The 27,743-nt window shown below is 59.5% G+C and overlaps 1 protein-coding gene across 2 annotated transcripts in view; it reads left to right on the forward strand.

The window, feature by feature from the left end:
- Window positions 1-264: 264 nt before the first annotated feature.
- The window catches only part of CLCN7 (chloride voltage-gated channel 7), a 30,368-nt gene continuing 2,889 nt past the window's right edge, over window positions 265-27,743 (forward strand). Inside the window, exons 1-21 of one of the 2 annotated variants that reach the window (XM_003916331.5) lie at window positions 265-1,033; window positions 11,431-11,502; window positions 14,764-14,835; window positions 14,969-15,034; window positions 15,475-15,607; window positions 15,896-16,005; window positions 16,487-16,567; window positions 17,975-18,037; window positions 18,144-18,227; window positions 19,227-19,320; window positions 19,649-19,713; window positions 20,194-20,310; window positions 20,958-21,012; window positions 21,513-21,573; window positions 22,476-22,614; window positions 23,798-23,891; window positions 24,832-25,001; window positions 26,769-26,820; window positions 27,002-27,129; window positions 27,327-27,412; window positions 27,581-27,710. In XM_003916331.5, the coding sequence (XP_003916380.1) occupies window positions 893-1,033; window positions 11,431-11,502; window positions 14,764-14,835; window positions 14,969-15,034; window positions 15,475-15,607; window positions 15,896-16,005; window positions 16,487-16,567; window positions 17,975-18,037; window positions 18,144-18,227; window positions 19,227-19,320; window positions 19,649-19,713; window positions 20,194-20,310; window positions 20,958-21,012; window positions 21,513-21,573; window positions 22,476-22,614; window positions 23,798-23,891; window positions 24,832-25,001; window positions 26,769-26,820; window positions 27,002-27,129; window positions 27,327-27,412; window positions 27,581-27,710 (2,013 nt within the window). In that variant the 5' untranslated portion in view covers window positions 265-892. Of the gene's footprint in view, window positions 1,034-3,640; window positions 4,254-11,430; window positions 11,503-14,763; window positions 14,836-14,968; window positions 15,035-15,474; window positions 15,608-15,895; window positions 16,006-16,486; window positions 16,568-17,974; window positions 18,038-18,143; window positions 18,228-19,226; window positions 19,321-19,648; window positions 19,714-20,193; window positions 20,311-20,957; window positions 21,013-21,512; window positions 21,574-22,475; window positions 22,615-23,797; window positions 23,892-24,831; window positions 25,002-26,768; window positions 26,821-27,001; window positions 27,130-27,326; window positions 27,413-27,580; window positions 27,711-27,743 lie in introns of those variants that run through there. The other variant, XM_021931629.2, reaches the window with a different exon arrangement.

The raw sequence follows: 27,743 nt of genomic DNA on the forward strand, positions 1-27,743 counted from the left end.
AGCGGGACCCTGTCTGAAACAAATACATAAATGATCCAAAAGGTGGGGACAGGGTGTGGGCTGATGTAACGTCGTCAATTCTCTTCGGTTTATGGAAATACCATTGATCAGTGATGGGCTGGGTACTGGGGCGGGTACAGGGTCCGGGCGGCGTTATTTGGCTAATTCCCAGCTATCCGCGCAGTAGCCGGCAGTTTCCAGAGGCGACCCTCCGGTACCGTCTCTGGGGTCTGATCGTCAGAGACCACTCGCCTTCTGTTTTCTCATTAGGCGGGAGGACCCTCTGGGGCTGCCTGGAGGAAGCCTCCGCTCTAATCCTCGCCCGAGTCCCTACGGCAAGGGCGGATGCATACCGGGGGACTTCTAATTTCATCCTTCACATCTTTAGCGGCCACCTACGGCAAGGAAGGGCCTGCCCTCGCCCCTGCCTCCCTCCTCCCCTCCCCACCGCGGCTCCGTCACGATCGGCGCGGGAGACCGGGACTGGGGCAGCCCCTCCAGCCGGCTCCTGCCCTCAGCCCCCGGGCGCCTCCCTCGCCCCGATTCCCGGGCCCTGGGTCCCGGGAGCGGCCATTCGCTTCCCAAGCACTCGGCGCTCAGCCCAACGGGGCCGCCTTTGCAGTCGCGTGGGCAGAACGCCGTCCTCGGGGTCAAGGCAATTCTCTCGCGCGGGCGGCGCCACGACCCGCCGGGAGCGCGGCTCCCAGGAACCCCCGCGCGCCCGGGCCTCGGCGGTTGCCGTCGCAGGTCACGTGGTCGCCGTCGCTCATCACGTGGTCCCGTCGCGCGTCACGTGGCTGCCATCGCCTGTCAGGTGGCCGCCGGCGCGGGTCACGAGAACAAACACGGGGGCGGCCGGCGCTTCCCGGCCGGTGTCGGTCCGCGGCGGGCCATGGCCAACGTCTCTAAGAAGGTGTCGTGGTCCGGCCGGGACCGGGACGACGAGGAGGCGGCGCCGCTGCTGCGGAGGACGGCGCGGCCCGGCGGGGGGACGCAGCTGCTGAACGGGGCTGGGCCCGGGGCCGCGCGCCAGGTGAGGCCGGGCAGGGCGCAGGCGGGGAAACTGAGCCCCCGTGCGCCCCGCACCCCGCGCCCTCGTGAGCCTTCTGGCGGCGCCGCGTGTCGCGGTCCTGGAGGCGGCAGAGGCGCGGTGGACTCGGGAACGCGCCCCGGGGCTCCTCGGCGGGGCCGGTTGGCGGGGGCGCCTGGGGTCTGGAGTCTTCGGAGGCAGCGCCGGGCGCGGTGGCCGGGAGGGCCGGGGGAGCAGGCGGAGCTCGCCGGAGCCCGCGGAATGTGGGGCGCTGAGGGGCGCCGGGGCAGCCGTGGCGCACGTTCGTTCCCTCCGGCGTCCCCCAGAGTGGCCCTAAGGGGGTGCAAGTGGCTGTCTGTTCGGGTGATTTTTAAAAATTGTCATCCTACAGGAGCAACTAATTTTATTTGCTTGCTTTTTGAGCCCCCGGGAGATGGGAACGGTTAAGATTGCAGCCGGTTCTCTTTCAAGTGAGAATGACTGAGCGCCTGTATCTGCCATCTTTCTGTGTGGGGATCGGTCCCAACTTTCAGGTGATCTTGGGAGCGAGGAGCATCTGTACTCAGTCTCCCTTAGCACCGAGTTGAATTTGGAATGTGCAGGCACACACAATAAGCAGCAAGTCAGAGGTTGGAATGCGTTCCGCATGTCACCCTGCAGCTTGCGTCTGAGCAGGGTTAAGGTCTGGAGAACCGTTTCGGTTACATTTGTTTCCCTGTCTCTGTATTATCTTAATTTTTTTTTTTTTTTTTTTTTTTTTTTTTTGAGACGGAGTTTCGCTCTCGTTGCCCAGGCAGGAGTGCAATGGAGCGATCTCGGTTCACCGCAACCCCTACCTCCCGGGTTTAAGTGACTCTCCTGCCCCAGCCTCCCGAATAGCTAGAATTACAGGCGTGCGCCACCACGCCCTGCTAATTTTATATTTTCAGTAAAGACAGGGTTTCTCCATGTTGGTCAGGCTGGCCTCGAACCGCCGACCTCAGGTGATCTCCCGACCTTGGCCTCTCAAAGTGCTGATGTTGCCGGCGTGAGCCAGTGCGCCTGACCGTATTGTGTTACTTTTGAGTTAACCGTTTTGTTGATCAGTCTTAATCTACTTTGCAGTTATTTACATTTTCTCTTGTCTAGTCCTTTGTCTTGTGCTTAAAGATTAGGAAGGACGGCCGGGCCGGGTGGCTCACTTCTGTAATCCCAGCACTTTGGGAGGCCGAGGCAGGCGAATCACGAGGTCAGGAGATCGAAACCATCCTTGCTAACACGATGAAATCCCGTCTCTACTAAAAATACAGAAAATTAGCCGGGCGTGGTGGCGGGCACCTGTAATCCCAGCTACTCCGGAGGCTGAGGCAGGAGAATGGCGTGAACCCGGGAGGCGGAGCTTGCAGTGAGCCGAGATCGCAGAAGACAGAGGTTGCAGTGAGCCAGGGTCTTGCCGCTGTTCTCCAGCCTGGGTGACAGAGCGAGATTCCGTCCCCCCCCGCCCAAAAAAAAAAGATTAGGAAGGACACGAAAATCTGGTTGTTTCCATAGAACCTATATTTAGGTTTTCCCAATTCCTTAGAAATGCACCAGACAAAGAAGGTCGAAGTCTGCCTTTTGCTGATAAGAAGCAGCGGCTCAGCTCCCTTTGAAGTGGGCTCTCCTGCTCTCCGTGCTATAGTTTGGATGAAAAGTGATCTGAAGGGGTTAATTTGAAGTGGTGGGGCCCTGGGTGGTTAGTTATTTGTGTGTATGCCTGTGTATGTGTGTTTCTGTTTTAAAAGAAGCTAAGGCTGGGAGTGATGGCTCATGCCTGTTATCCTAGCACTTTGGGCGGCCAAGGTAGGGGAGGATCACTTGAGCCCAGAAGTTCAAGACCAGCCTGGGCAAAATAGTGAAACCCTGTCTCTTAAAAAAAGCAAAATTAGGCAGGGATGGTGATATGCATCTGTAGTCCCAGCTACTCACTCAGGAGGCTGAGGCGGAAGAGTCATGTGAGCCCAGGAGGTCGAAGCTGCAGTGAGCTGCTATTTTTTTGAGACAGGTTCTCACTCTTTTGCACAGGCTGGAGTTTGATAACCTATCTCAAAAAATTTAAAAAAAAAATTTTTTTAATTAAATCTGAAGTTCACAAGGTAGAAGGAATAAACCAACTTTAAGGGCTGACAGGTAAAGAGTGGGAGCCTTGATGGAGGTTGAATTTGAGTTTCTTTTGGGACTGAATGTGCTTCGGGTTTCCTGTTTGTCTTTGCAAATAGAAGAGTTGATTTTTTTGGGAAATAATCTGTTGATCTCTTAACCTTAGAAAGTTTTCCTGGCCGGGCGCAGTGGCTCACACCTGTAATCCCAGCGCTTTGGGAGGCCGAGGCGGGTGGATCGCCTGAGGTCAGGAGTTCTAGACGAGCCTAGACAACATAGTGAAACCCCATCTCTACTAAAAATACAAAAATTAGCTGAGTGTGGTGGCAAGCGCCTGTAATCCTAGCTATTTGGGAGGCTGAGACAGGAGAATTGCTTGAACCCGGGAGGCAGAGGTTGCAGTGAGCCAAGATTGCGCCATTGCACTCCAGCCAGGGCAACGAGCGAAACTCTGTCCCAAAAAAAAAAGAAAGAAGAAATATTCCCTTAAAAGTCCTTGTAAGCTTATTTATTTGTTTGCATTTAATAACCGTGGATCCCCTGCTTATAAGCAGTTAAAAAGAGTAGTCTATTGTGCACTTGCTCTGTGGCTGCCTAGGACACAGGCGCATGAAGCTGCTTCCTTCCTGCCGGAGACAGGCCCAGTGCCCTGTGCGAATGGTCTGCAGGGCCCCTGGGGCAGGAACAGTCACAAGGCTGGGACTTGAAGAGCACAAGATCCTCAGGCAGACGGACGGGTGGGGAAGGACAGAGGGAGTGTGTGTGTGGGATGCGCTGTGGAGCGTGGAGGTCAGCCCTGCTGTGCACATGAGCAGGCTTTGAATTTGGCTCATCTCTCGGGGAGCCCGTGGAAAGCTAGGACCCCATGCCTGAAGGATCCCCAGCCTTTCCCTGCAGGGAGACAGACTGGAGAGGTGGAGTCTAGAGGCTGAGGCGCCACCTCTTAGGCCAGGCATCCTCGGAGGCCTTCGTGCACTTAGCACCGGACTCGTCAAGGGTCTCCTGCAAGGCCTGTAGCCTCCCTCTGCCTGGTTTTTCCGTCAGCAAAAACGTTAACGCACAGCGCTGAGCACAGCACCTGTCGCAAACCACGCTCTGAAGAAATGTGAGTTGTGCCCGGTCGTGTTAAAACCAGCAACACGAGGGATTCGTGTTGGATGTGACTTTGCTGCCCAACTTCTTGAGCAGCTACTGGGTTTCTTGGTGCTGTTTTTGTAGGGGTGGGTCTGCTCTGACTGGTGGGCACAGTTCATAGGCTCAGGCACACCCCGGTGTGGCCGCAGATGGGGTTCTGTAAGCTGCCCTTGGGTTCAAGGCCTCCAGGGCTGTTCTGAGCTAAAATATCAACCCAGGCCATCGCCTGCTGACAGGACTGTTCCAGTGAACGTGAGAACTGGCCCTAGCTGCCTCCAGGCTCTTTGGGGTTTGTTGCAGGATTTTCAGGTTGGTTGGTGGCGTCATTGCCACCTCAGTGTGGGCACAGCTGGCCAAACACTATGAGGTGGCTGCCCTGGGCAGGGCAGACTGTGGAGTGGCTTGTTGGAGGCTGGGCACCAGCTGAAAGCCCAGGCCCTTCAGAGCTGCCTGTGGGTTGCTGTTCCTGTTCTCAGGCCTGTCTTGCTTCGTGTGGCGTGGTGGTGAATAGACCGAGCCAGTCACTGCTCATCTGGTGGTGGTGGGACAGGGCGAGGGTGAGGTCAGCAAGCCCTGGCGGTGTGTGGGCGACAGGAAGCAGAACTCCTTGAGAACTGAGAGAGGGAAAGCAGCTGGAGCCAGGAACACTTGGGTGTTGGGGACGGTGAGGGGAGGTGGGTATTTGTAGGACATTACTGGGAACTCATGTTGGGACGCTCCACCTAAGACCCTGGCAGGGCAGGGGTCTGGGTTGGTGTGGGAGTGTGTCGTGCCTGGGAACCTGGAGCCAAAGACCACAGCCTGAGAGCGAGCTGTGGGCGCAGTGAGGCCGTGGGGGAGGGTCTGGGGTCGTCCCCAGTGGCCCCTTGAGCTCTGTTCTACCTGAGGAAGCGCCCCTTGGTTCTTTTCCGGCCTCCAGGAAGTGCTCTGCCTGCCTGGGAGGGTCCCCTGCTGCCCCTGCCCCTCCCTGCCCGCCAGCATTGCTGCTCTGTGTCTGTCTTGCTTTAGGTCTGTGCCTCAATGCCATGGGGACAGCACGTGTACAGCCAAGGCCTCCCCTTGGTCTCTGTGGCCTTTGTGTGTCACCTCGTTTCCTTTGACTGTAACCCCCACCCCCGCGGGGCAGCTGCTGGATCCTCTGTGCCTAGCGTCTAGCCTGGTCCTGGCAGAGGCCTGCTGAATGTTAGACGCAGCGCAGGCCGAGCAGAGCAGCAAATGGTCTTTAATATTGCTTTAATGTTTTTTTTTAATTGTGGTAAAAAAAAAAAAAAAAGCACATGCCATAAATTTACCATTTTAAGCCAGGCATGGTGGTGCACGCCTCTCACACCAGCTACTTGAGAGGCCAAGGCGGAAAGAGCGCTTGAGCCCAGAAGTTTGAGACCGCCTGGACAACATAGCAAGACCTTGTCTCTAAACAGTATTTTCTAAATGACCGTTTAATCATCTGTGAGTGCAGTCGGTAGGGTTGAGCATGCTCGTAGTGTTACGCAACCACCCCTTGCTGAACTGAAACCGCACCCATTCAGTGCTCTCCCTTCCTCCTGCCGCCCAGCCCCCACGGTGCTGTGTGCCTCCGCGGACCTCGCGGCTCCAGGGACCTCATGCTAGTGGACCCCTGCGGGAGCTGTCTTTTTCTGACTGGCTTGTTTCACGGAGCATAATGTCCTCTGGCCTGTCGCGCTGCAGCACAAGTCGGTGCGTCATTCCCCTTTATGGCTGAATTATTCCAGCAGGGAGAGGCTGCATTTCCTTGATCCACTCATCCATCGGCGGACACCGGGTGCTTCCGCCTTTTGGTCATTGTGAACGGTGCCGCTGTGAACATGGTGTACAGATGGGACTTTCAGACACTGCGTTTTTATGTTGGTTTTTGGTTTTTGGTTTGTTTGTTTTTGTTTTTTGACGGAGTCTCCCTTTGTCGCCCAGGCTGGAGTGCAGTGGTGTGATCTCAGCTCACTGCGACCTCTGCCTCTTGGGTTCAAGTGGTCCTCCTGCCTCAGCCTCCCAAGTAGCTGGGATTACAGGTGCCTGCCACCACGCATGGCTCATTTTTGTATTTTTAGGAGAGATGGGGTTTCACCATGTTGGCCAGGCTGGTCTTGAACTCCTGACCTCAAGTGATCCAGCTACCTTGGCCTCCCACAGTGCTGGGATTATAGGCATGAGCCACCTCACCTGATCCTGAGTTTTTTATGTATTCTGAATGTTAATCGCTTATGAGATATTAATTCCTTATCAGTTTGCAAATATTTTCTAATTTCATAGGTTATGTTTTGCTCTGTTGTTTTCTTTGATGTGTAGAAGTTTTAAAGTTTGGCCGGACACGGTGGCTTCCGCCTGTAATCCCAACACTTTGGGAGGCTGAGGTGGGCGGATCACAAGGTCAGGAGATGGAGACCATCCTGGCTAACACAATGAAACCCCGTCTCCACTAAAAAATACAAAAAAAAAATTAGCCAGGCGTAGTGGCGGGTGCCTGTACTCCCAGCTTCTTGGGAGGCTGAGGCAGGAGAATGGTGTGAACCTGGGAGGTGGAGCTTACAGTGAGCTGAGATCGCACCATTGCACTCCAGCCCGGGCAACAGAGCGAGACTCCGTCTCAAAAACAAAAAACCAAAAACCAGGAGTTTAAAAGTTTGATGTTGTTCCCCTTGTCTATACATTATTTTGACTTTTATGTATTTATTTATTTGAGACAGAGTCTCACTCTGTTGCCCAGGCTGGAATACAGTGGCATGATCTCGGCTCACTGCAGCCTCCACCTCCCAGGTTCAAGCAGTTCTCCTGCCTCAGCCTCCTGAGTAGCTGGGATCACAGGTGTGCACCCACCATGTCCGGCTAATTTTTTTTTTTTTTAAAGTAGAGATGGGGTTTCTTCATGTTGGCCAGGCTGGTCTTGAACTCCTGACCTTAGGTGATCTGCCCGCCTCAGCCTCTCAAAGTGTTGGGATCACAGGCATCAGCCACTGCGCCCGGCCGTTTTTTGACATTTAAATTACTCTGGATTCACAGGAAGCTGCGAAGGTAGCACAGGGAGCTTGTGTACCCTTCACCGAGTTTCCCCCAACGTTTTCCTCTCCGTAACAGCATGGCACCAAAACCGAGAGAGTGTCATTGGTACAAGGCCTGTAGATCCGCATAAGCGCCAGGAAGGGGGTGCAGGCCATTCTCAGACCCCTGTTTCTAGTCCCACCCACCCCAACCCTGGCGACCTGGCCTCCCCGCCGGCCCGAGTTCCGCCTCTTGGGGGTGTTGGCTCACGTGTTCCTGAGCCTGGCTGTTTTCAGTTAGTGTCCGGCTCTTGGGACTGTGCAGATTGCCGTGTGTGGCGGGAGTTTGAGGAACAGCATCTAGTGTTTAATTTATAAGAGCTTGCATTTAAAAAAGAAAGTAACTGCACAAAATGCATCACTAAATGTGAAGTAAGCGTCATGTTTTTCCATTACGAAAGGTACCTTCTCAAAGCCCTGGCAGTTAAGGAAAGAGATGCTGGGAAGGGAAGGCGCCAGGGCCCCATCCTTTCACTCCGGGCAGGGGCGGCTGATGCCCTGCGGGGGGGATCCCCTCACCCTTCACCCCTCTCGAATCTGCCAGGGCGGCAGCAGTGGGAGTGGCCTGCTGGTCACGTACTGCAGCTTGGCCTGACCACATTCACAGCCAGCTCTGCCTGCCGCTGTGGGACGGTGCTGTTGCAGTGTAGACGGTGGCTCACCTCAAGGCCTTCCAGGCCTGGTGCCCAGGATGCGTGACTATGGCTGTTTCGTTTTGTTTGGGTTTTTTAAAATTTAATTTAATTTAATTTTATTTTATTTTTATTTTTTTAGTTTATTTTTTTTCAGACGGAGTTTCACTCTTGTTGCCCAGGCTGGAGTGCAATAGTGTGATCTCGGCTCACTGCAACCTCCGCCTCCCGGGTTCAAGCAATTCTCCTGCCTCAGCCTCCCTAGTAGCTGGGATTACAGGCATGCACCACCACACCCGGTTAATTTTGTATTTTTAGTAGAGACAGGGTTTCTCCATATTGGTCAGGCTGGTCTTGAACTCCCGATCTCAGGTGATCCGCCTGTCTCGGCCTCCCAGAGTGCTGGGACTACAGGTGTGAGCCACCACGCCTGGCCTTTTTTTTTTAAATTTTAGAGATAGGGTCTTGCTGTGTCGCCCAGGCTGGAGCGCACTGTAGCCTCGACTTCCCAGGCTCAAACAATTCTCTTGCCTCAGCCTCCTGAGTGGTTTGGACCACAGGTGCACACCACCGTACTTTGCTAATTTTGTTTTGTGTAGAGTCAGGGCCTCACTGTGTTGTTCAGGTCGGCTTTAAACTCCTGGGCTCGCCGGGCGTGGTGGCTCACGCCTGTAATCCCAGCACTTTGGGAGGCCGAGACGGGCGGATCACGAGGTCAGGAGATCGAGACCATCCTGGCTAACACAGTGAAACCCCGTCTCTACTAAAAATACAAAAAACTAGCCGGGCGTAGTGGCGGCGCCTGTAGTCCCAGCTGCTCGGGAGGCTGAGGCAGGAGAATGGCGAGAACCCGGGAGGCGGAGCTTGCAGTGAGCCGAGATCGCGCCACCGCACTCCAGCCTGGGCGACAGAGCAAGACTCCGTCTCAAAAAAAAAAAAAAACAAAACTCCTGGGCTCAAGCCATCCTCCTGCCTCTGCCTCCCGAAGTGCTGGTATTACAGGCATGAACCACCACGTCTGGCCAGAATGATCCATTATTTCCAGCAAGGAAGAGCCTGAGAAGCCCAGCAGGCCTTGAGTGGCGTTTGGAGAGACGTCTTGAGTGATGGGGAGAGTGGCCCTGTGGGCAGGGTGTGTCCCATGGGGTACCCATTTGGACGTGGGGTCCCCTCCTGATGGTGAAATGGGTCTTTTGGCTTCCATGGTCTCTGGGGCAGCAGGGCACCTGTCCACCTGGATCTGGGGGTCAGAGACCCAGTGCCAGCCACAGGGCTGTGTTCTGAGAGACCTGGAGTCTGGGGGCTTTGGTGTGAGCGTGAGCGGGAGGGAGGGGCAGCCAGCCAGGCCACCGTTTCCATCATGCCTGGACCGTGGCACCTTCCTCCTCCCGCCCTGTCAGCCTGTGTGGCAGGAGACTTAAGCTGAGTTTCACCTGTGACTGGGGGCTCAGGGAGAGCCACTGGTGTGTGGCGAGGCTGGGGGCAGAGGAGGGGCGGGTGCCCTGGGACTCAGGCCTCTGTCCAGCAGGACCAGTGCACTCCAGCCCCTCCCACACTCTCCCCTGGGCGTGGAGGTGCCATGGCAGACACCTGCGGGTCTATCTGTCCCTCTGGTCTCTGCTCCTGGCTTCTGATGGTGATGGCCTGGGGGTTGTCTTTGCCTGGGGAGAGGAGGATGCCCTGACTGGTGTCTGCCAAGGGCCAGTGGCACGTGCCCAGGTCCCCCCCCACCCAGGGCCACTCACTGGGTCATCAACATGGCAGGGGGGTGCACACCAAGGGCGATGGGGGCTGGGAACAGGACGATGGTTGAGGAAGGGGTCCCTGGAGGGCAGTGGGCTGGAAGGTCAGGTTCACGTTCTTTTTTTTTTTTTTTTTTTTTTTTTGAGACAGTCTTGCTGTTACCTAGGCTGGAGTGCAGTGGCGCGATCTCGGCTCACTACAGACTCCACCTCCCGGCTTTAAGCAATTCTCCAGCCTCAGTCTCCCAAGTAGCCTGGCTAATTTTTGTATTTTTAGTAGAGATGGGGTTTCCCCATGTTGGCCAGGCTGGTCTCGAACTCCTGGCATGAAGTGATCTGCCCGCCTCGGCCTCCCAAAGTGCTGGGATTACAGGCGTGAGTCACTGCACCCCACTGGGAAGGTCCAGTTCTGAAGGCAGTTTTGGGGATGGCGGTTTGGGGAGCCCGTCTTTTCAGGGGTGAGCACTCCAGAGAAAGCAGGACCCCCACCCCTGGCTTGCAGTGACCTCAGATCCCAGACCTTCTTTCTCTGCGTCCGTGTCCCTACCTGTGTGTGGTAATCGTGATCCCTGTGGGCAGGTGTAGGTTGAAGGAGAATCGGGCCCCAGTGCAGGCCGTTCCTATGCATCTCCCTGTCCCCACCTCGGCCCAGTGGGCTCTTGACGTCATCACGTGCAATTCTATCACCAAGAAGCACTTACAGGCCCTGCTGAAACCTGGTGTGGGAGGTTGAGCCCAGGGAAAGTGGAGGGAGAGGTGGGGGATGAGGAGGGGACGGCGTTGGGGACCAGGAGGGCTGCTCCCAGGGAAGGCGGGTGGCAGCCTCGGTGGTCTTCCCGCGGCCGGTGCCAGCCATTGGACGCCTCTGCCGACACGTTCCTGACAGGCGCAGGGGCTCTCTGATGCAGATAGCGGGTGCCCTGGGCATGGGCCCCTCCACCTGGGAGGCGGCCCTTCTTCCCTTCGCACCCCCAGATGTGGGTAAAGATTCAGGAGATAGGGGAAATCGGAGTTGTCTCCCAAGGATCTTTTTGAGGAAAGGAGGCTGAGGTCTTGGCTCCCCCTAGCCTGGCCTCAGCGCCTTGGCTCTAGCGAGGTGCCGGAGACGGGCGGGAGCTCTGTAGGTCACATGTGCACCACGCCACCCAGGGCCCGCTGCCCTGCCCCTGCCCTGAGCTGGGGCGGCCACAAAGCCTTAGGTGGCCGAGAGCCCGCCCAGCTCTACCTGACAGCTGGGTGTCCTGTGGTGAGGGCAGCGTGAACACTGGGGAGCCGTTTGTGTCTCAGGACTCAGAGAGGCCACAGTGGAGGTGACTCTGGAGGTGGCAGGAGGCTGAGCAGGGCCTCGGGAGCAGGGCTGGGCGGGATGACCTGGGCGCTGTGGCGGGCACTGCGTCGGTGGCAGCGTGTTCTCCAGCCCTTCTTTCCTGGTGGGTGGCAGGTGCCTCGCCTTCAGTCTAAAGCAGGGAGCTCACTCCCTGGGCTCAGGGGCTGGGCTTCTCGTTGGCAGGCCGAGGGGCAGCCGGAGCAGTCCTGCTTCCAGCGCCCAGGGAGGCCCACCCTAGCCCTGCTGCCCCCACCCAGCAGGCAGGCCTGGCCTGGCCCGTTCCTGAGCTCCCGGGCAGGGTCAGGTGAGGCCGGGCTGCGGCGGTGGGAGTGAGAATCCACGGTGCAGAGCGTGTGACGCCTGAGCGTCCTCATGATTTCTCTTCTGCTTTTAGTCACCACGTGCTGCGCTTTTCCGAATCGGACAGATGAGCAACGTGGAGCTGGATGATGAGCTTTTGGACCCGGTGAGTTGGGGGTGCTCCCTGTCCTCCCGCGGAGCTGCATCTTAGCAGAGGGTGACCGGGATGGGCAGGGGCCGAGTGGCAGGGAGATAGTGGGACCCAGAGCCGGGGCTCAGGGAAGACTTCCCCGGGGGGACGCAGCCCCCGAGGCCGAGTGAGCAGAGGCAGCTGGACCAGCAGCCAGGCGGAAGTGCTCTGAGACGGAGGAGTGCAGGGCGCCAGGGACCTGGACAGGGGTGAACGGGCTGTGCGGGGCCAGGAAGCCAGTCAGGACGGCAATGGCAGCATGGGCAGCGAGGGGGCTGGACCTGGCTTTGGGACAGGGCAAGGACAGGGATCTTGGGGGAGCAGTGAGGAGTGCCAGGAGAGTGAGAGGGGGCTGGACGCTCTCTGACTTCAGAGGGCAGGGTTTAGATGTTCCCGTGCCAGTGGCTGCCCCGGGAGTCCTGAGCTCAGCAGCATCCTTCCCCTCGGGGGCATCTCCCGCCGGCCTTGGTTTGTGCCTCAGCCACCGGTGAGGCTGGGAGTCCTCCGGTGCTGGGAGCCATTCGCTCATCCGCTCATCATCTCTGGGGAGATGTCTGTGCGGATCCTGTGCACGTGCGTTTAGATTAGCCAGTGGAACTTCTGTTGAGATGATCCTGATGTTGGCGACACACTAGGCACCCTCCTCCTGCCCATCAGGCCCCATCCAGCTCTGCCCTGGGCCACGTCAGAGGCTGAGGCGTCTCAGTCCACCTGTCCGGGTGTTCTTTAGCCTTGCGTCCCTTTGAGCTCTGCTGCTGCAGTCGCCCCGGAGGCTGGCGCCGTGCTCAGACGCTGTCCTGCACAGCCAGCAGCCCCTCTCCCGGGGCTGCCCTTCTGATGTGTTTGTGCTGCCTTTGGAGTCCCAAGGCCTTGGGAAGATGTGTTTTGTGGCCGTGGATGCCTTCAGCACTGCCTTTTTGGACTTCAGAGCCTTTGCTCTGGTGTCAGCTTTGGGAGGAGCAGGAGTTAGGAGACAAGGGAAAAATTGAGCATGTGAGATTCAGCAATCGGTCACTTTTGGCCTCAGGCGCTGGAGTGGGTGCCCAGCCGGCCACACATGTGTTGGTTATGCCCCTTTTTATTTATTTATTTTTTTTATTTTTTTATTTTTTTATTTTTTTTTTGAGACGGAGTCTCGCTCTGTCACCCAGGCTGGAGTGCAGTGGCCGGATCTCAGCTCACTGCAAGCTCCGCCTCCCGGGTTTACGCCATTCTCCTGCCTCAGCCTCCCGAGTAGCTGGGACTACAGGCGCCCGCCACCTCGCCCGGCTAAGTTTTCATATTTTTTTAGTAGAGACGGGGTTTCACCGTGTCAGCCAGGATGGTCTCGATCTCCTGACCTCGTGATCCGCCCGTCTCGGCCTCCCAAAGTGCTGGGATTACAGGCTTGAGCCACCGCGCCCGGCCGGTTATGCCCCTTTTTAAACTGAGTTTGTTGTGTTTGTACATGAGCTGCAGGGGTTGTTTATATATCGATGTAAATCTCTCATCCAGTACATGATTTATAGAAGTTTTCTCCCATTCAGCGGGTTTTCTGTTCACTTTCTCAGTGGTGTCTTTTGATGCTTAAATTTTTTTAATTAAAAAAGTTAGGCCAGGCGCGGTGGCTCAAGCCTGTAATCCCAGCACTTTGGGAGGCCGAGATGGGCGGATCACGAGGTCAGGAGATCGAGACCATGCTGGACAACACGTGAAACCCCGTCTCCACTAAAAATACAAAAAAATTAGCCGGGCTAGGTGGCTGGCTGCCTGGGGTCCAGCTACTTGGGAGGCTGAGGCAGGAGAATGGCGTGAACTCCAGGAGGCGGAGCTTGGCAGTGAGCTGAGATCCCGCCACTGCACTCCAGCCTGGTGATAGAGCCAGACTGCCTCAAAAAAAAAAAAAAAAAAAAAGCTATGGCCGAGCGAGGTGATTCATGCCTGTAATCCTAGTAGTTTGGGAAGCAGACGGATTGCTTGAGCTCAGGAGTTCAAGACCAGCCTGACCAACATGGTGAAACCCTGTCTCTACAAAATATATAAAAGTTAGCTGGGCCTGGTGATAGGCACCGGTAGTCCCAGCTACTTGGGAGGTGGAGGTTGCAGTGAGCTGAGATGGTGCCATTGCACTTCAGCCTGGGTGACAGAGTGAGACCCTGCCTCAAAAAAAAATTTTTTTTTTCTGGTCAGGTGTGGTGGTTCACACCTGTAATCCCAACACTTTGGGAAACCAAGGCTGGAGGATGGCTAGAGCCGAGGAATTCGAGATCAGCCTAGGCAACATAGTGAGACCCTGTCTCTACAAAAAAAAAGAAAAAAGAAAAAAAAAACAAAAATTAGCCAGGTGTGGTGGTATGTGCCTGTGGTCCCACCTACTCAGGATGCTGAGGCAGGTAGATTGATTGAACCCAGGAGGTTGAGGCTGCAGTGAGCCATGATCACACTGTTGTACTTCAGCCTGCATGACAGGACCCTGTCTAAAAAAAAAAAAAAAGTAATAATTATTGTTTTTTTTGAGATGAGGTCTCACTGTGTTGCCCAGGCTGGATTTGATCTCTCAGGCTCAAGCAATCGTCCCGCCTCAGCCTTCTGAGGAGCTGGGACCGCATGCGCTTCATACCCAGCATGGGTTGGATTGCTGAAGTTCAGTTAATCTGTTTTTTCTTGTGTTGCTTGTACTTTTGGTGTCGTATCTAAGAAACCATTGCCTAACCCAAGAGTATGACGACTGACCCGTGTTTTCCTAAGAATTTTACGGTTTTAGGTGTTTCATCCCTTTTGAGTTAATTTTTGGATGTGGTGTGAGGTAAGGGTCCAACGTCATACCCTCCCTCCCTCTCTCTCTCTCTTTTATTTTTGAGACAGGGTCTCACTGTCACCCAGGCTGGAGTGCAGTCGTGCAATCTTGGCTCACTGCAAGCTCCCCCTCCCAGGTTCAAGGGATTCTCCTGCCTCAGCCTCCCAAGTAGCTGGGATTACAGGCACCTGCCACCACACACAGCTAGTTTTTGTATTTTTAGTAGAGACAGGTTGTTGTCCAGGCTGGTCTCGAACTCCTGATCGCAGGTGATCTGCCTGCTTCGGCCTCTCAAAGCGCTGGGATTACAGGCGTCAGCCCCCACGCCCCACCTGCAGTTCTCTCACTGTATCCTCGTCCTTGGCGTTGGGATGCTGACGGCCTTGTGTGTGAGCTGAGAGGGGCCTCTCTCCTTGTGGCCTTGTCAACCATGCTTCTCTCTTTGCCTTTTTCTGCCACAGGATATGGATCCTCCGCATCCCTTCCCCAAGGAGATCCCACACAACGAGAAGCTCCTGTCCCTCAAGTATGAGGTGGGCGTCCTCCTGTTCTCCCTGACCCTGAGACCTGGCCTCTGTCCCCTCCAAACCCATTCCCTGTCTCCTGTGCCCGCACCCGGGGCGTCGGGTCGGTGCTGAGTGCTGCCCCTGCTGTCCCGGCCTGCAGAGCTTGGACTATGACAACAGTGAGAACCAGCTGTTCCTGGAGGAGGAGCGGCGGATCAACCACACGGTGAGCTGGACGCCGCTCCCTGCGGGGTCCCAAGGTGCAGGCGCTGGTGCTGACTGGGCCTGGGTCTGCGACACGCCTCCTCCATCGTCCTCTGACCCCGCCTCCGAGGCCAGTGGGTTCCTTTGGTTTCTGGAGACAACGGGAGGGTCACGGTCACCGTAACCGAGAAGGCTGCTCCTACCGCCGCCAGATGCAGTGCCCAGCATAGCAACCACTGGCGGTGAAGTTGTTGGGAAGTCGCCCACTTCCCTGAGTCACCCTCAGGCCCCGGGTGTGCTTCGGATGTTGGCCAGAAACTGCCCTTTGTGGGACTCAGCGCACAGTGCACGCTGGGACCTTCATAATCCCAGGGCTTGCAGGTGGTCTGGGCAGTCCTGCTGCTGCCAGAGCGACCTGCGCCGGGGCCCTGCTTGACCCTTGCCCTGACCGCACCCCTGCAGGCCTTCCGGACGGTGGAGATCAAGCGCTGGGTCATCTGTGCCCTCATCGGCATCCTCACGGGCCTCGTGGCCTGCTTCATCGACATCGTGGTGGAGAACCTGGCCGGCCTCAAGTACAGGGTCATCAAGGGCAGTATCCTTCCCAGCATGGCGGGTGCAGGTTGGGGGCGGGGCGTGGCCTGGGCTCAGTCCCGGGCAGAAGTTCTGAGCCCGGCGTGTTCCAGTGCAGGTGGAGGTGGCCTGGCCAGGCTGGCTGCATCCCTGTCATGGTTGGGCTGTGAGATGTCTCTGGGATGTCCAGGGAGCGTCATGGTTCCACCAAGCAGAGTGGTGTCTGCCAGGTTGGGCCATGGGGCAGGGCTGGGGTCCAGGGTGGTTGGTCCTGACGGGGAAGCAGCCAGCCCTCCTTGATGAACCCCAGATATCGACAAGTTCACAGAGAAGGGCGGGCTGTCCTTCTCCCTGTTGCTGTGGGCGACGCTGAACGCCGCCTTCGTGCTGGTGGGCTCTGTGATCGTGGCTTTCATAGAGGTAGGTGCCCCAGCCGTGTCGGACCCCACGGAGGATTGGGGGGCTTGGCGAATGGGCGGGAACCTCTGCAGCTCACCCACCCCCACCATCACGTAGGCTGAGAACCTGGGCACTTTCTGGAATCACGCGGTCCAGACTCACAGCCTCAGGAGGAGCAGACACACCAGGGTCTCTTCACCCCCAGAGCCCCGGGTGCTGCTCCTAACCCAGCAGCACAGGCCTGGGCACCGTCACCCCGCTCCGCCCCTCCTGGAGCCTCCTCACTCCGCCCTCCTTCCATCTCCACCTCCGCCCCCACCACGTCCTTGATCTGTGCCTGGGCTGGGAAGAGTGAGAGCAGCTACCCGCACGACATGAGGCCCCTTCCCTGAGGCCCTGATGTGTGTGCTGAGCTCCCCGGCTCCTGGGGCTCCTGGGCCTGTGGGGCTGGGTCTATCTCAGCCTGGCCGTGACCCGCTCAGCCGTGCTTCCCGTTTTTCAGCCGGTGGCTGCTGGCAGTGGAATCCCCCAGATCAAGTGCTTCCTCAACGGGGTGAAGATCCCCCACGTGGTGCGGCTCAAGGTGAGGGTGCGGTGGCCCTGGGTGGGGGGGGGCCCTGGCTGGGGGGGGGGGGCGGGCCCTGGCTGGGCGGGGAGGCACCAGCTCTTTGCTGGTTCAGGAGCAGCTCTCTTGTCTGCCCGGCTTCCAGAACTGGCCTCGGCCACCTTGTGTGCTGGTGGGCTGGCTGGGTGTAAAGGGGTCACCATGTTTTTTTTGAAAGTGGTAACAGCTGGTATGTGCGCATATTAAATTACGTTAAAAACGAGTAAGCGGTGCCGAGATGCTCGTCTGGTGTGTGTACCGCCACAGCTGTGCAGTGCGTCTGTGACTACGGAATGCATGGCGGCGACTGACCGTGGACGCTGTCGTCGTAGTGGGCGTGTAGCGTTGTTTCCTGCTCTCGGTTTGCCTCATGCTCGTTTACACTTGGTGTTATCAGAGCGTCTGGTTCTGGAGGTGCTGGAGCCCTGACCCGGTTCCACCCAGTTCCGCTGTGGTTGCTTCTGTCGGTGCTGCCAGCGTTCCTTAGCCTGAGACTTGCCGGAGCCCCGTCCCATCTGGGGAGGGGTGGGCAGTGTGGCAGCCACCCCCTGGGGGTGCTTCCGGGGCCTGGTCCCCATGGCCAAGGAGTGGGGCCAGTGTGTCCCCTCTGGTGAAAGCTCCCAGGCGACCTTGGGGTGCCCTTGCCCCGTGGTGGGAGACCAGGTTTACTGGAGCAGCTGGGAGTGGCGACCGGCCTGTCACCCACGCCAGGCTGGCCTGAGCCTTCTGGGATGTTGCTCTGTACCTTTTGTTGGCTGAGGGTTGCGTTTGCTTTCCTCAGCGTCTTTAACATAACATAGAGCCCTCCCCGACACCCCACACGCTCAGCGCCCTCACGTTTGGGGTCTGCGCCCTCGTGGCTTCTGGCCTGGGGCGGGGAGGCTGATGATAAACACCTTACACACCACCTCGGGTGGAGAGGATGAGGCCCCCGGGGGCGGGGAGCGGCTGGGAGGGCCATCGTGGAGCTGCAGGTGACCACTCTTCCTGTGCCGGGGCATATGAGGGGCCTCGGGGCCTCGCTAGGCGGGGCTCGCGGGAACACCTCCCCTGTGCTGGCCACGCTGGCCGAGGCAGGACACGCCTGTAGGACGGGTCGGGCGACCCAGCTTTGCCTCAGGAAGGAAGGAAAGGAAAGAGCCCCTTCCCTGCTGAATGCCGAGGCCGCAGAGGGCGGGACCCCCAGTGAGTGTGGGGGCCGCTTGGCTGCTGTTTAGCGTCCACTGTGGCCATGGGAGACCCAGCCCTGGGCGTGCCAGCCCCTTCCTGGATGTCCCATGTCCCAGCCACCCTGCCTGATCGGGGCTGTGCGTGCTGTTTTATGGCTCAGGTCCAAAGACGGCACCTGCCCTTTCATCAGAGGCCGTGCGTCTCCCTGTGTTTCAGACGTTGGTGATCAAAGTGTCCGGTGTGATCCTGTCGGTGGTCGGGGGCCTGGCCGTGGGAAAGGTAACAGAGTGCCCGTGGCCCCGCCAGCTGGAGCCTGAGGCCACCGGGCCCGCGAGGGCCGCCACAGCCAGCTGTGTCTCTGAGCACAGGTCCTTCTGGTCTGCAGGAAGGGCCGATGATCCACTCGGGTTCAGTGATCGCCGCTGGGATCTCTCAGGGAAGGTCAACATCACTGAAACGAGATTTCAAGGTGAGTCCTACTCTCTCCACCTTGTGTGGGTGGGCTCCAGATGCCACGGGCACAGGCACGGGCGCCACTCCGGGAGATGGTCTTCCCTCAGCACCCCCTGGCCGGAAGCCCCAGCCCTCTCTGAGGACAGCCTGGCCGGTGGCTCCCAGAGCCAGCGGGCACAGTCCCTGCCCGGCGAGGCCTCCGCACGGCCCACTGCTTCCCTCCTTGGGTCCCCTGCCACACGCGCATTTGTGTTTCCCGTGGGAGGGGTCTGTGGCTCCAAGCGGCTGAGTTCTCAGAGGAGCATAGAACCTGAAAGCAAGTGTGTCCACCTGATGTTTATTTGTCAGGACACACTTTGGAACACTATTTCCCCCAGAAGTCCCCACGTTGGTGGGGATTGAGCTGCATTTGGATGTGAATGTATTTTTCTTTCTTTCTTTCTTTTTTTTTTTTTTTTGAGATGGAGTCTTTCTGAGAATCTGAGGATTCTCCTGCCTCAGTCTCCCGAGTAGCTGGGATGACAGACGCCCGCCAGCACACCTGGCTAAGTTTTTCGTTGTTTTAGGAGAGATGGGGTTTCACCATGTTGGCCGGACGGGTCTCAAACTCCCTGGCCTCAGGTGACCCGCCCGCCTCAGCCTCCCAAAGTGCTGGGATGACAGGCGTGAGCCAGCACGCCCGGCCGTGTGTGAATTTAGAGGTAGGCAGCGTTCCCACAGTACAGACAGCAGCAGCAAGGCTGGGTTTCCGTCCGCGCGGTTTTCGGTGGAGGTGGAGGCGCTCAGAGCCTCCTGGCTGGGTCTCTGTGTTTCCCTGGACTGCCGCTGGCTGTGCCGACCCTGCTGTGTCTTGCCGTGGTCCGCAGCGCGGCGCTCTTCAGGAATCAGAGCTGGTGACTCGGTCGTCCTGAAAGCCCCTTCCCCTGCGCAGCCCCTGTCCTGGTGGCCGCTCTGCCTTTCTGAGAGCTGAGCCCTCGAGGAAGCTGCCCCAGCCCTGGGTCTGTCTCTGTTGCAGATCTTCGAGTACTTCCGCAGAGACACAGAGAAGCGGGACTTCGTCTCCGCAGGGGCCGCGGCCGGAGTGTCAGCGGCGTTTGGAGCCCCCGTGGGTGAGGAAGGCTGTGCCTGGTCTGGAGCTTTGCCCTCACCCTGTGTGTTGGAAGAAACGGTCTCCTGTCTGTAGGCCCAGTACCCGCTGAGGGTGGGCAGAGGCTCGGAGTCACAGCCGGGGCATTTGGAAGCGGCCAGCAGCGGCTGGCAGTGTGCTCGGGCCTGGCCCTCGGACCTCCCTTGGGGTTCCTCTCTGTGTGGCTGGGGCCTACCCCAGTAGCTTCTTTCTGACATGGTCTGGGTTTCCTGGAGCCTGGGGGCGGGAGTTGGTGGTGGGCATGGTGCCCTGTGTCCAGCTGGCACCTGATCCGGCCGCCTGCCTTCCAGGTGGGGTCCTGTTCAGCCTGGAGGAGGGTGCATCCTTCTGGAACCAATTCCTGACCTGGAGGATCGTAAGTGCCTGCTGATGGCTGCCTCCCCGTCAGGGCGCATGCTGCACTCTCAGTCCCCACCATGGGGTCCGCCCTGGGGCCACCCATCAAGCTGCGGCTGGACCTGGACCCCCTGTGGGTCTGTCAGGCCCTGGCCCTGCCCAAAGCGGCGGTCGTGCCTTTGCTGCCCAGTTCGCCCTTGGTCCTGGGCACCATTGCCAGCCCCAGGTGGCTCCCGGGTAGGGGATCAAACAGGCAGGAACCCAGCCCTGCTCCACCTTCCCCTCATGCTCTCCAGTGGCAAGTTCAGAGAGGGCTGAGCCCCTCCTTGCCCGGCACAGTGCGCCCGCCCCTCGCTCCAGCCCCTTCCCTTCTGCCTTGGGCGGGGTCTGCAGACTCCTGGCCCCCCGGCTGACAGGAGGGGTGATGGTCCCTGCTGGTCCGTGGGCCCTGGGCTGGGAGCACGGCTCTGAGGGCGCTGGTTTCTGCTCTCTATCGCAGTTCTTTGCTTCCATGATCTCCACGTTCACTCTGAATTTTGTTCTGAGCATTTACCATGGGAACATGTGGGACCTGTCCAGCCCGGGCCTCATCAACTTCGGAAGGTTTGATTCAGAGGTACCTGTCCCATCGCCCACCTCGCCCACCTCGCGTCCTGGGCCAGGACCCTGTTTGCTTAAGGCCCAGGTTGAGGATTTGGTCCTTTAGAAAACTGGCTCACAGCTGTGGAGCCAAGCTCTTGCGCGAGCTCCAGGACCCTGAGGGGCTGCAGGAAGACACCCCAAGCTGCCCTCAGGTCAGGGCGCCATGTGACCAGCAGGGCACCTGGGATGTCACACAGTTGCTGCATGAATGGGGCCTCCCATGGCCTGGGGGCACGTGCAGCAGCCGCTGTGGGGGCAGGTGGGCTCAGGCAGCCTGGGGCCTGGGCTGGAGAGCCTCCCCGTGCCATTGACAGGACGGCTCTGTGCGCAGGAAACTGGGGGATCACGGGCTGTGTTCCCAGTGCCTGGGGCCCTCCCCGCCCCGGGTGCTGAGGGTGGCAGGGTCTCTGAGAGCTTCCCTGGCCGCCACACCAGGCAGAGGCCAGGCCTGCTCAAAACACCCAGCGTGTTTCCCTTGTGTGGACTTCCGCGGCCTGCATGGAAGGGCGGGAAGGCGCTCTGTGGCTACGGCTCTCTTGCGATGGTGGTCCTGAGTTTCAGCAGAAAGGAGCTGTGGGCCTTTTCCCTCACATCCTGTGCCTTCTCCCTCTCTCTGCACAGAAAATGGCCTACACGATCCACGAGATCCCGGTCTTCATCGCCATGGGTGTGGTGGGTAAGAGCTGCCCCCAGCTCTGCAGGGACGGCCTGTGGGCCTGGCTCGGCTGGACTAGACGCCGTGGTTCCCTGGAGCCTGCCCTCATGCCAGGGCCACCTGGGGGCCTGCTTCTTCAGATTTTTCCATGGGCAGCACGCTTGGGGGTGGGGAGCCAAAAGCTTCGCTTCTGTGGCTTCCTGTTGTTTATCTCTCTGTTGGCACAAACCACAGGGCTGCAGGGATGGATGGGTTTTCCTCTAAGAGGTAGAATTGGTCCCACCAGCGTTTATTGCTCTGCACGACACCTTTTCCCTGAAGAAAGGCGGAGCCTTTGAGAAACAGCGCCCCCAGCCCTCAGGGTGTGACGATGGGGAGGAAGCATCTTACCTGGACCCCTAGCCCCCTGCCGTCCTCTTGCCTTGGCAAACCCTCGAGTTTCTGCTGCCATCTGGGAGCTGGAGGGCAGAGGCCTGCCCCTTTCCTCCCGTGTCGCTGACTGGCCTTTCCCCTGTCTGCAGGCGGTGTGCTCGGAGCTGTGTTCAACGCCTTGAACTACTGGCTGACCATGTTTCGAATCAGGTGAGAAATCGCGTTGCATATCGTGTTGGCAGGTGTGGTCACACAGGCCCTTTGAAAGCGGACATGGTGGCGTGGGGTTGACACTCCGAGGCCACAGCCGAAAGAAAGGCTGTGTGTGCAGCCTCCTGCCTGATGGTTTCCCGGTGGAGCTGCTCAGGGGAGATGTGTCCTGGGGCCTGGAGGGGACGGACTGGCCCGAGGCTGGAGCGTGAGGGCTCCGGGAGGACAGCCCCTGGGTAGGAAGTGAGGCCCTGCCTGGGATTGGGCCTGGGCAAGGCATGCCCAACCTTCGCCTGGCTCTGCCAGCTGTCCTGCTCCCGGCCTCTTCCTTCTTGGTCTGTGCCAATTTCAATGCTATTGGGTGCAGCCGGGGCACGGGGAGCGCCACTTCCCACGTGTTGGGAGGCGTTGCTGCTGAGGAGTCTTTACCCCAGGGAAGAGGACGAGCCCAGGACATTCAGGCGTCTGATTGACGATTAAACACCGGCCTGGCCCAGCGCGGTGCCTCATGCCTATAATCTCAGCAGCACTTTGGGAGGCCGAGGCAGGCGGATCACCTGAGGTCGGGGGTTCCAGACCAGCCTGACCAAGATGGAGAAACCCTGTCTCTACTAAAAATACATAAACAAAATTAGCCGGGTGTGGTGCCAGGTGCCTGTAATCCCAGCTGCTCGGGAGGCTGAGGCAGGAGAGTCGCTTGAACCTGGGAGGTGAAGGTTGTGGTGAGCCAAGATCGCGCCATTGCACTCCAGCCTGGGCAACAAAAGCAAAACTCCGTCTCCAAAAAAAAAAAAAACCCCTGCCCCCCCAGTGTCCTCCATCAGGGACTTGGGTTGCCATGGGAGCTGCCGAGGGGCCGCACTGCCATCCTGCCTGCCATGCAGCCTGACTCTTGATTCCAGGTACATCCACCGGCCCTGCCTGCAGGTGGTCGAGGCCATGCTGGTGGCCGCCGTCACGGCCACGGTCGCCTTTGTGCTGATCTACTCGTCGAGGGACTGCCAGCCCCTGCAGGGGGGCTCCATGTCCTACCCGCTGCAGGTGGGAAGCCGGGCCCAGGTGGGGTCCAGCAGGCAGGGCAGCCACAGGGCGGCCTCCAGGAGCCTTGCTTAGGCCACGGGAGGAGAGCTGCCCACCCCACCAAGTTCCAGAAGTGCACAGGCTGGCAGGTCTCAGAGAGGGTTAGTCCTGTCCACCCAGATCTGAGGAGGCCAGGTGTCTGCCGAGGTGCCAGGGGAACAGGCGATGGTGTGGCAGCCAAAGGCTCCCCCCAGTCCTCTTCCCAGAATGGCAGCCTCATGGGGCGAGTCTCAGAAGCCTGGGGACACCGTAGATGTGAACCCGGGAGAAATGCAAACCTCCGTCCACAGCCGGGCCTGTGCCTGGTGCTCCCGGCTTACCACAGTCCGTGTGTCCGTCTGCACTGTGACACGGTTGCCTGTGCCTGGTGCTCACGGTTCACCACAGTCTGTGTGTGTGTCTGCACTGTGACACGGTTGCCCTGGAAAGCACCGTGCTTAGAGGAACCACACATGAGGTCACGTGACGTAGCCCCGTTAACGTGAAACATCCACAACGGGGAGAGCCTAGAGGCCCAGCAGAGCAGTGGGTGCCGTGCCGGGAGTGGGCAGGGCGGGGTGAGCTGACGGGACAGGTGCGAACCATTAGAGGCGTGGGAGGCTGGGGGCTGTGGGGTTGACCAGCCTTGCTACACTCTGCTCCAGCCCCGTGGACAAGAACCCCAGTGTTGCTGGAGCCTGGGAGGCTCTGGGCCTGGGCCTGTGTCACTGGGGCACCGACAGCCTCTTCTAGGAGCTTGTGAGCACCTGGGCCCACCTTCCCCAGCTCCAGGGATGGACAGCCCCCCAGCCCCCCAGCCCAGGGTCCTGCTGACCCACCCCCACGGCTGGACATGGCTCTGGAGCCCTGCTGGGCCTGGGCCGTGTGTCCTTCCCCTCCGTGACCGTGGCCCACCCGATGTGTCCTCCTTCCCTCTGTGACCGTGGCCCACCCGATGTGTCCTCCTTCCCTCTGTGACCGTGGCCCACCCGATGTGTCCTCCTTCCCTCTGTGACCGTGGCCCGCCCGATGGCGGGGCCGTGTGGTCTTGCCCCGATGTTGGCCAGGCACAGAGTACACGGCCTCTTCACGGCCCCGCCAGGTCTGTGCCTGCGACCCAGCGGCCCGTCTCCCTCCCAACACGCACTCTCTCCTGACCCCGCAGCTCTTCTGTGCAGATGGCGAGTACAACTCCATGGCCGCGGCCTTCTTCAACACTCCGGAGAAGAGCGTGGTGAGCCTCTTCCATGACCCGCCAGGTGTGTGTGGGCAGTGCCGCCGGGCAGGCCCCGGGACCCGGGCATGGGCGATGCCTTCTGGCTGAGTGTCCCCTGTGGGCCGAGGTCGCAGCCCCGGGCTGGGGGGTCATTCCTAGCATGGATGATAGCAGGGACTCGCTCCTGTAATCCCAGCACTTGAGGAGACCAAGGCAGGAGAATCGCTTGAGCCTAGGAGGTTAAGACCAGCCTGGGCAACTTAGCGAGACTCTCTTTGCCAGAAAAGCAAAACTACCCGGCCACAGTCGTGTGCCCACAGTCCCAGGTACTCGGGAGGCTGGGCCAGGAGGATTGCTTGAGGCCGCAATGAGCTGCGATTACATGACTGCATACCAGCCTGGGTGACAGAATGAGATCCTCTCAAAAAAAACAAAGCCCAGCCTGGTGACTGCCACACCAAGGCCACGGCTTGGCCTCGCCCGACCACAAGGGTTTCATGGAAGCGTAGCCCGTGGCCTTGGAGTGCCGGCCTTTCACCTCTGCGATGGTGTCCCCTGGCAGCCTCGCCCAACCCATGCACAGTGCAGTGCCAGCTGCTGCAGGAAGGGAACACCAGACTGTAGGGGGCACCCTCTTCCCAGAGCCAGGCTGCGAGCTGCACCATAGTGCCCACCATGGAGTCTAGACCCGGCTCTACTGTGTGTCCGGTGCCTGGGCTGCCCACCTGGACACGGCTCCTGCTGCTGCTGGCATCAGGGCCTCGCAGAGCCTCTTGCCCTGTGGTCTCACGGATCGTTGCAGCCTCTCTGCTTCCCAGGGAGGTTGAGAACAGGGAGCCTTCTGGGGACCACTGGGCTCGGGAGCTCAGGTTGCTGGGCTCCTGGAAGGTGACTGTGAGGCCCAAGACTGGGCAGCGGGGCAGGGCGGTCCTGCGGAGGGCGCGAGTCATGTGGAGGTCCCATCAGCCCCTCTTCTTTTCTAGGCTCCTACAACCCCTTGACCCTTGGCCTGTTCACACTGGTCTACTTCTTCCTGGCCTGCTGGACCTATGGGCTCACCGTGTCTGCTGGGGTCTTCATCCCATCCCTGCTCATCGGGGCTGCCTGGGGCCGGCTCTTTGGGATCTCCCTGTCCTACCTCACGGGGGCGGCGGTGAGTGGGGCTGGAGGGGGAGGCTGTGGGGCCCTGCAGCGGAGCCAGGTCTTGCAGCCGTGCGGACCGGAGCAGGGGTCCCAGGGCAGGACAAAAGCATCGTGCCTCGCGTTGTTCACGGGCCGTGAGCGTTGTCCTGCTGTGGTGACAGCACGTGTACTGTGGCAGCACAGCCTGTGTGGAGTCTGAACCAGGCAAAGGTTGGGGGTGGAGGCTTATGTCCTCCTTTTTGAGAATGTGATAAAAAGCATGGGTGATTCTGGGCTGCCATAGAGCTGTTTCTAGGCTCCATGGGGTGGACGCCCGCCCAGGGCTGCTCTCTGGGAGGCCGGGCGCCAGAGCCGCATCCGCTGCCCGCCAGACCTTGGCCTCTGCGGGCCTTCCTTCTCTGCCTGCCTCCGCTGGGGCTGGGTTCCCTTGTATGTCTTCTGTTTCTCATGTCGGTCGCTTAAATAACACTGAACACCTGTAAGAGGCCCTGGCAGGAAGCGCCCTCCGGCTGCCCAGGCCTGCGCGCTTTGCCCGTCTCCGGCTGCCCAGGCCTGCGCGCTTTGCCCGTCTCCGGCTGCCCAGGCGTGCGCGCTTTGCCCGTCTCCGGCTGCCCAGGCCTGCGTGCTTTGCCCGTCTCCGGCTGCCCAGGCCTGCGTGCTTTGCCCGTCTCTGGCTGCCCAGGCCTGCGTGCTTTGCCGTCTCCCTGCACACAAGGATCTGGTTTGGTTTGTTTTGCTTTTTAAAATTGAGACATGATTCACATACCATAAAACTCAATCGGACGGGCGCGGTGGCTCAAGCCTGTAATCCCAGCACTTTGGGAGGCCGAGACGGGTGGATCACGAGGTCAGGAGATCAAGACCATCCTGGCGAACACGGTGAAACCCCGTCTCTACTAAAAAATATAAAAACCTAGCCAGGCGAGGTGGCGGGCGCCTGTAGTCCCAGCTACTCGGGAGGCTGAGGCAGGAGAATGGCATGAACCCGGGAGGCGGAGCTTGCAGTGAGCTGAGATCTGGCCACTGCACTCCAGCCTGGGCGGCAGAGCGAGACTCCGTCTCAAAAAAAAAAAAACTCAATCGTTTTAAAGAGGACAATTCAGCGGCGTTTCTCACATTCATGAGGCAGTGCGGCCATCGCTGCCGCCTCTCGGACGTTCCTAATCCCCGGCTTGGAACCCTTTTGCCCCTTGCCCGGGTTGCCCGGTTTTCCCTGGCCCCCAGCCCTGGCAGCCACCGGGGTCCTCCGGTCTCTGGCTTTGCCGCCCCTGACGTTGCCTCTACGGGGAGTCGCCGTCTGCAGCCTCCATACCTGGATTCCTTGGCCGAGCCTTGTGTTCGCGGGGCTCTCCATGTCCTGTGTGCTGGAGTTTCGCTCCTCATGCTGGGCGGCGCTCCCTAGTTGGCCTGGGCTGCTGCGTGGTGACCGTGCCCTCTGCACCCTCCATGCCTGCCACTCCTCTGTTCCTCAGGTGTCGAGCGCCTGGTCCAGGCCGAGGGCGCAGCCTCCGCAGCAGGGTGTGCTGTGCTGGGTCGCTCTGCGTGTGTGTGCCCAGCCACAGGGTTCTTTCTTGGGCATGCGGCTGCTGGGCCTGGGCAGGGCCTCCTCCGTCTGTGTGTCTTGGTCGGTTTGGGCTGGGGTCTAGGCAGGGCCTCCTCCGTCTGTGTGTCTTGGTCGGTTTGGGCTGGGGTCTAGGCAGGGCCTCCTCCGTCTGTGTGTCTTGGTGGGTTTGAACCTGCCACCGCACTGACACCTTCTCCATGTCACCTCCCGCAGATCTGGGCGGACCCCGGCAAATACGCCCTGATGGGAGCTGCGGCCCAGCTGGGTAGGTCCCAGCTCTTGCCCAGTGGGTGGGGGGCTCCACAGGGTCTGGAGGGGGCCGTGGCTGTCCTTGCGGGGTAGGGTCTGGGGGCAGGTGGATGGTATGGGTGCTACACAGAGAAGGTGGTGGCCACGTGACCCTGAGCCAGGCGGGTGGACGTGCTGGGTTCCTGATGGCCCCACAGGCGGGATCGTGCGGATGACCCTGAGCCTGACGGTCATCATGATGGAGGCCACCAGCAACGTGACCTACGGCTTCCCCATCATGCTGGTGCTCATGACCGCCAAGATCGTGGGCGACGTCTTCATCGAGGTGCCCTGGGGCTTCAAAGCCTCACCCTGAGCGCGCGGGTGCTGCCGTGGGGGAGGGGCCCTTGTGAGCCTCCAAACAGCCAGTCCCCAGGGGGTGGGCTCGGGTTTCCAGGGCGGCCTCTGGTTTCCTAGGGGTAGGCTCGGGGCTCCAGGGGTGGGTGTGGGCTCCTCAAGGCCTGTGTCGCGCCCCGCCCGCAGGGCCTGTACGACATGCACATTCAGTTGCAGAGTGTGCCCTTCCTGCACTGGGAGGCCCCGGTCACCTCGCACTCGCTCACTGCCAGGTACAGCGCCCACGACAGCTGTGGGTGGGGAGGGTGTCCAGTGGCCTCTTGTCGCACGGGGGCAGGGTGCACGGCTCGCGGGCTGTGGCTTCACACCTCACCAGCCCGCGGGGGTGACGTGGGAGTTGGTGGCGCATGATGGGCTGTGTGGCGGGGCTGCTCCGGCAGGGAGGTGATGAGCACGCCAGTGACCTGCCTGAGGCGGCGTGAGAAGGTCGGCGTCATTGTGGACGTGCTGAGCGACACGGCGTCCAATCACAACGGCTTCCCCGTGGTGGAGCATGCCGATGACACCCAGGTACCGGCCACCCCGTAGACCGGGTCCCGCCGA

The sequence above is a fragment of the Papio anubis genome, chromosome 18, assembly GCF_008728515.1.
Source record: "Papio anubis isolate 15944 chromosome 18, Panubis1.0, whole genome shotgun sequence".
Lineage (NCBI taxonomy): Eukaryota > Metazoa > Chordata > Mammalia > Primates > Cercopithecidae > Papio > Papio anubis.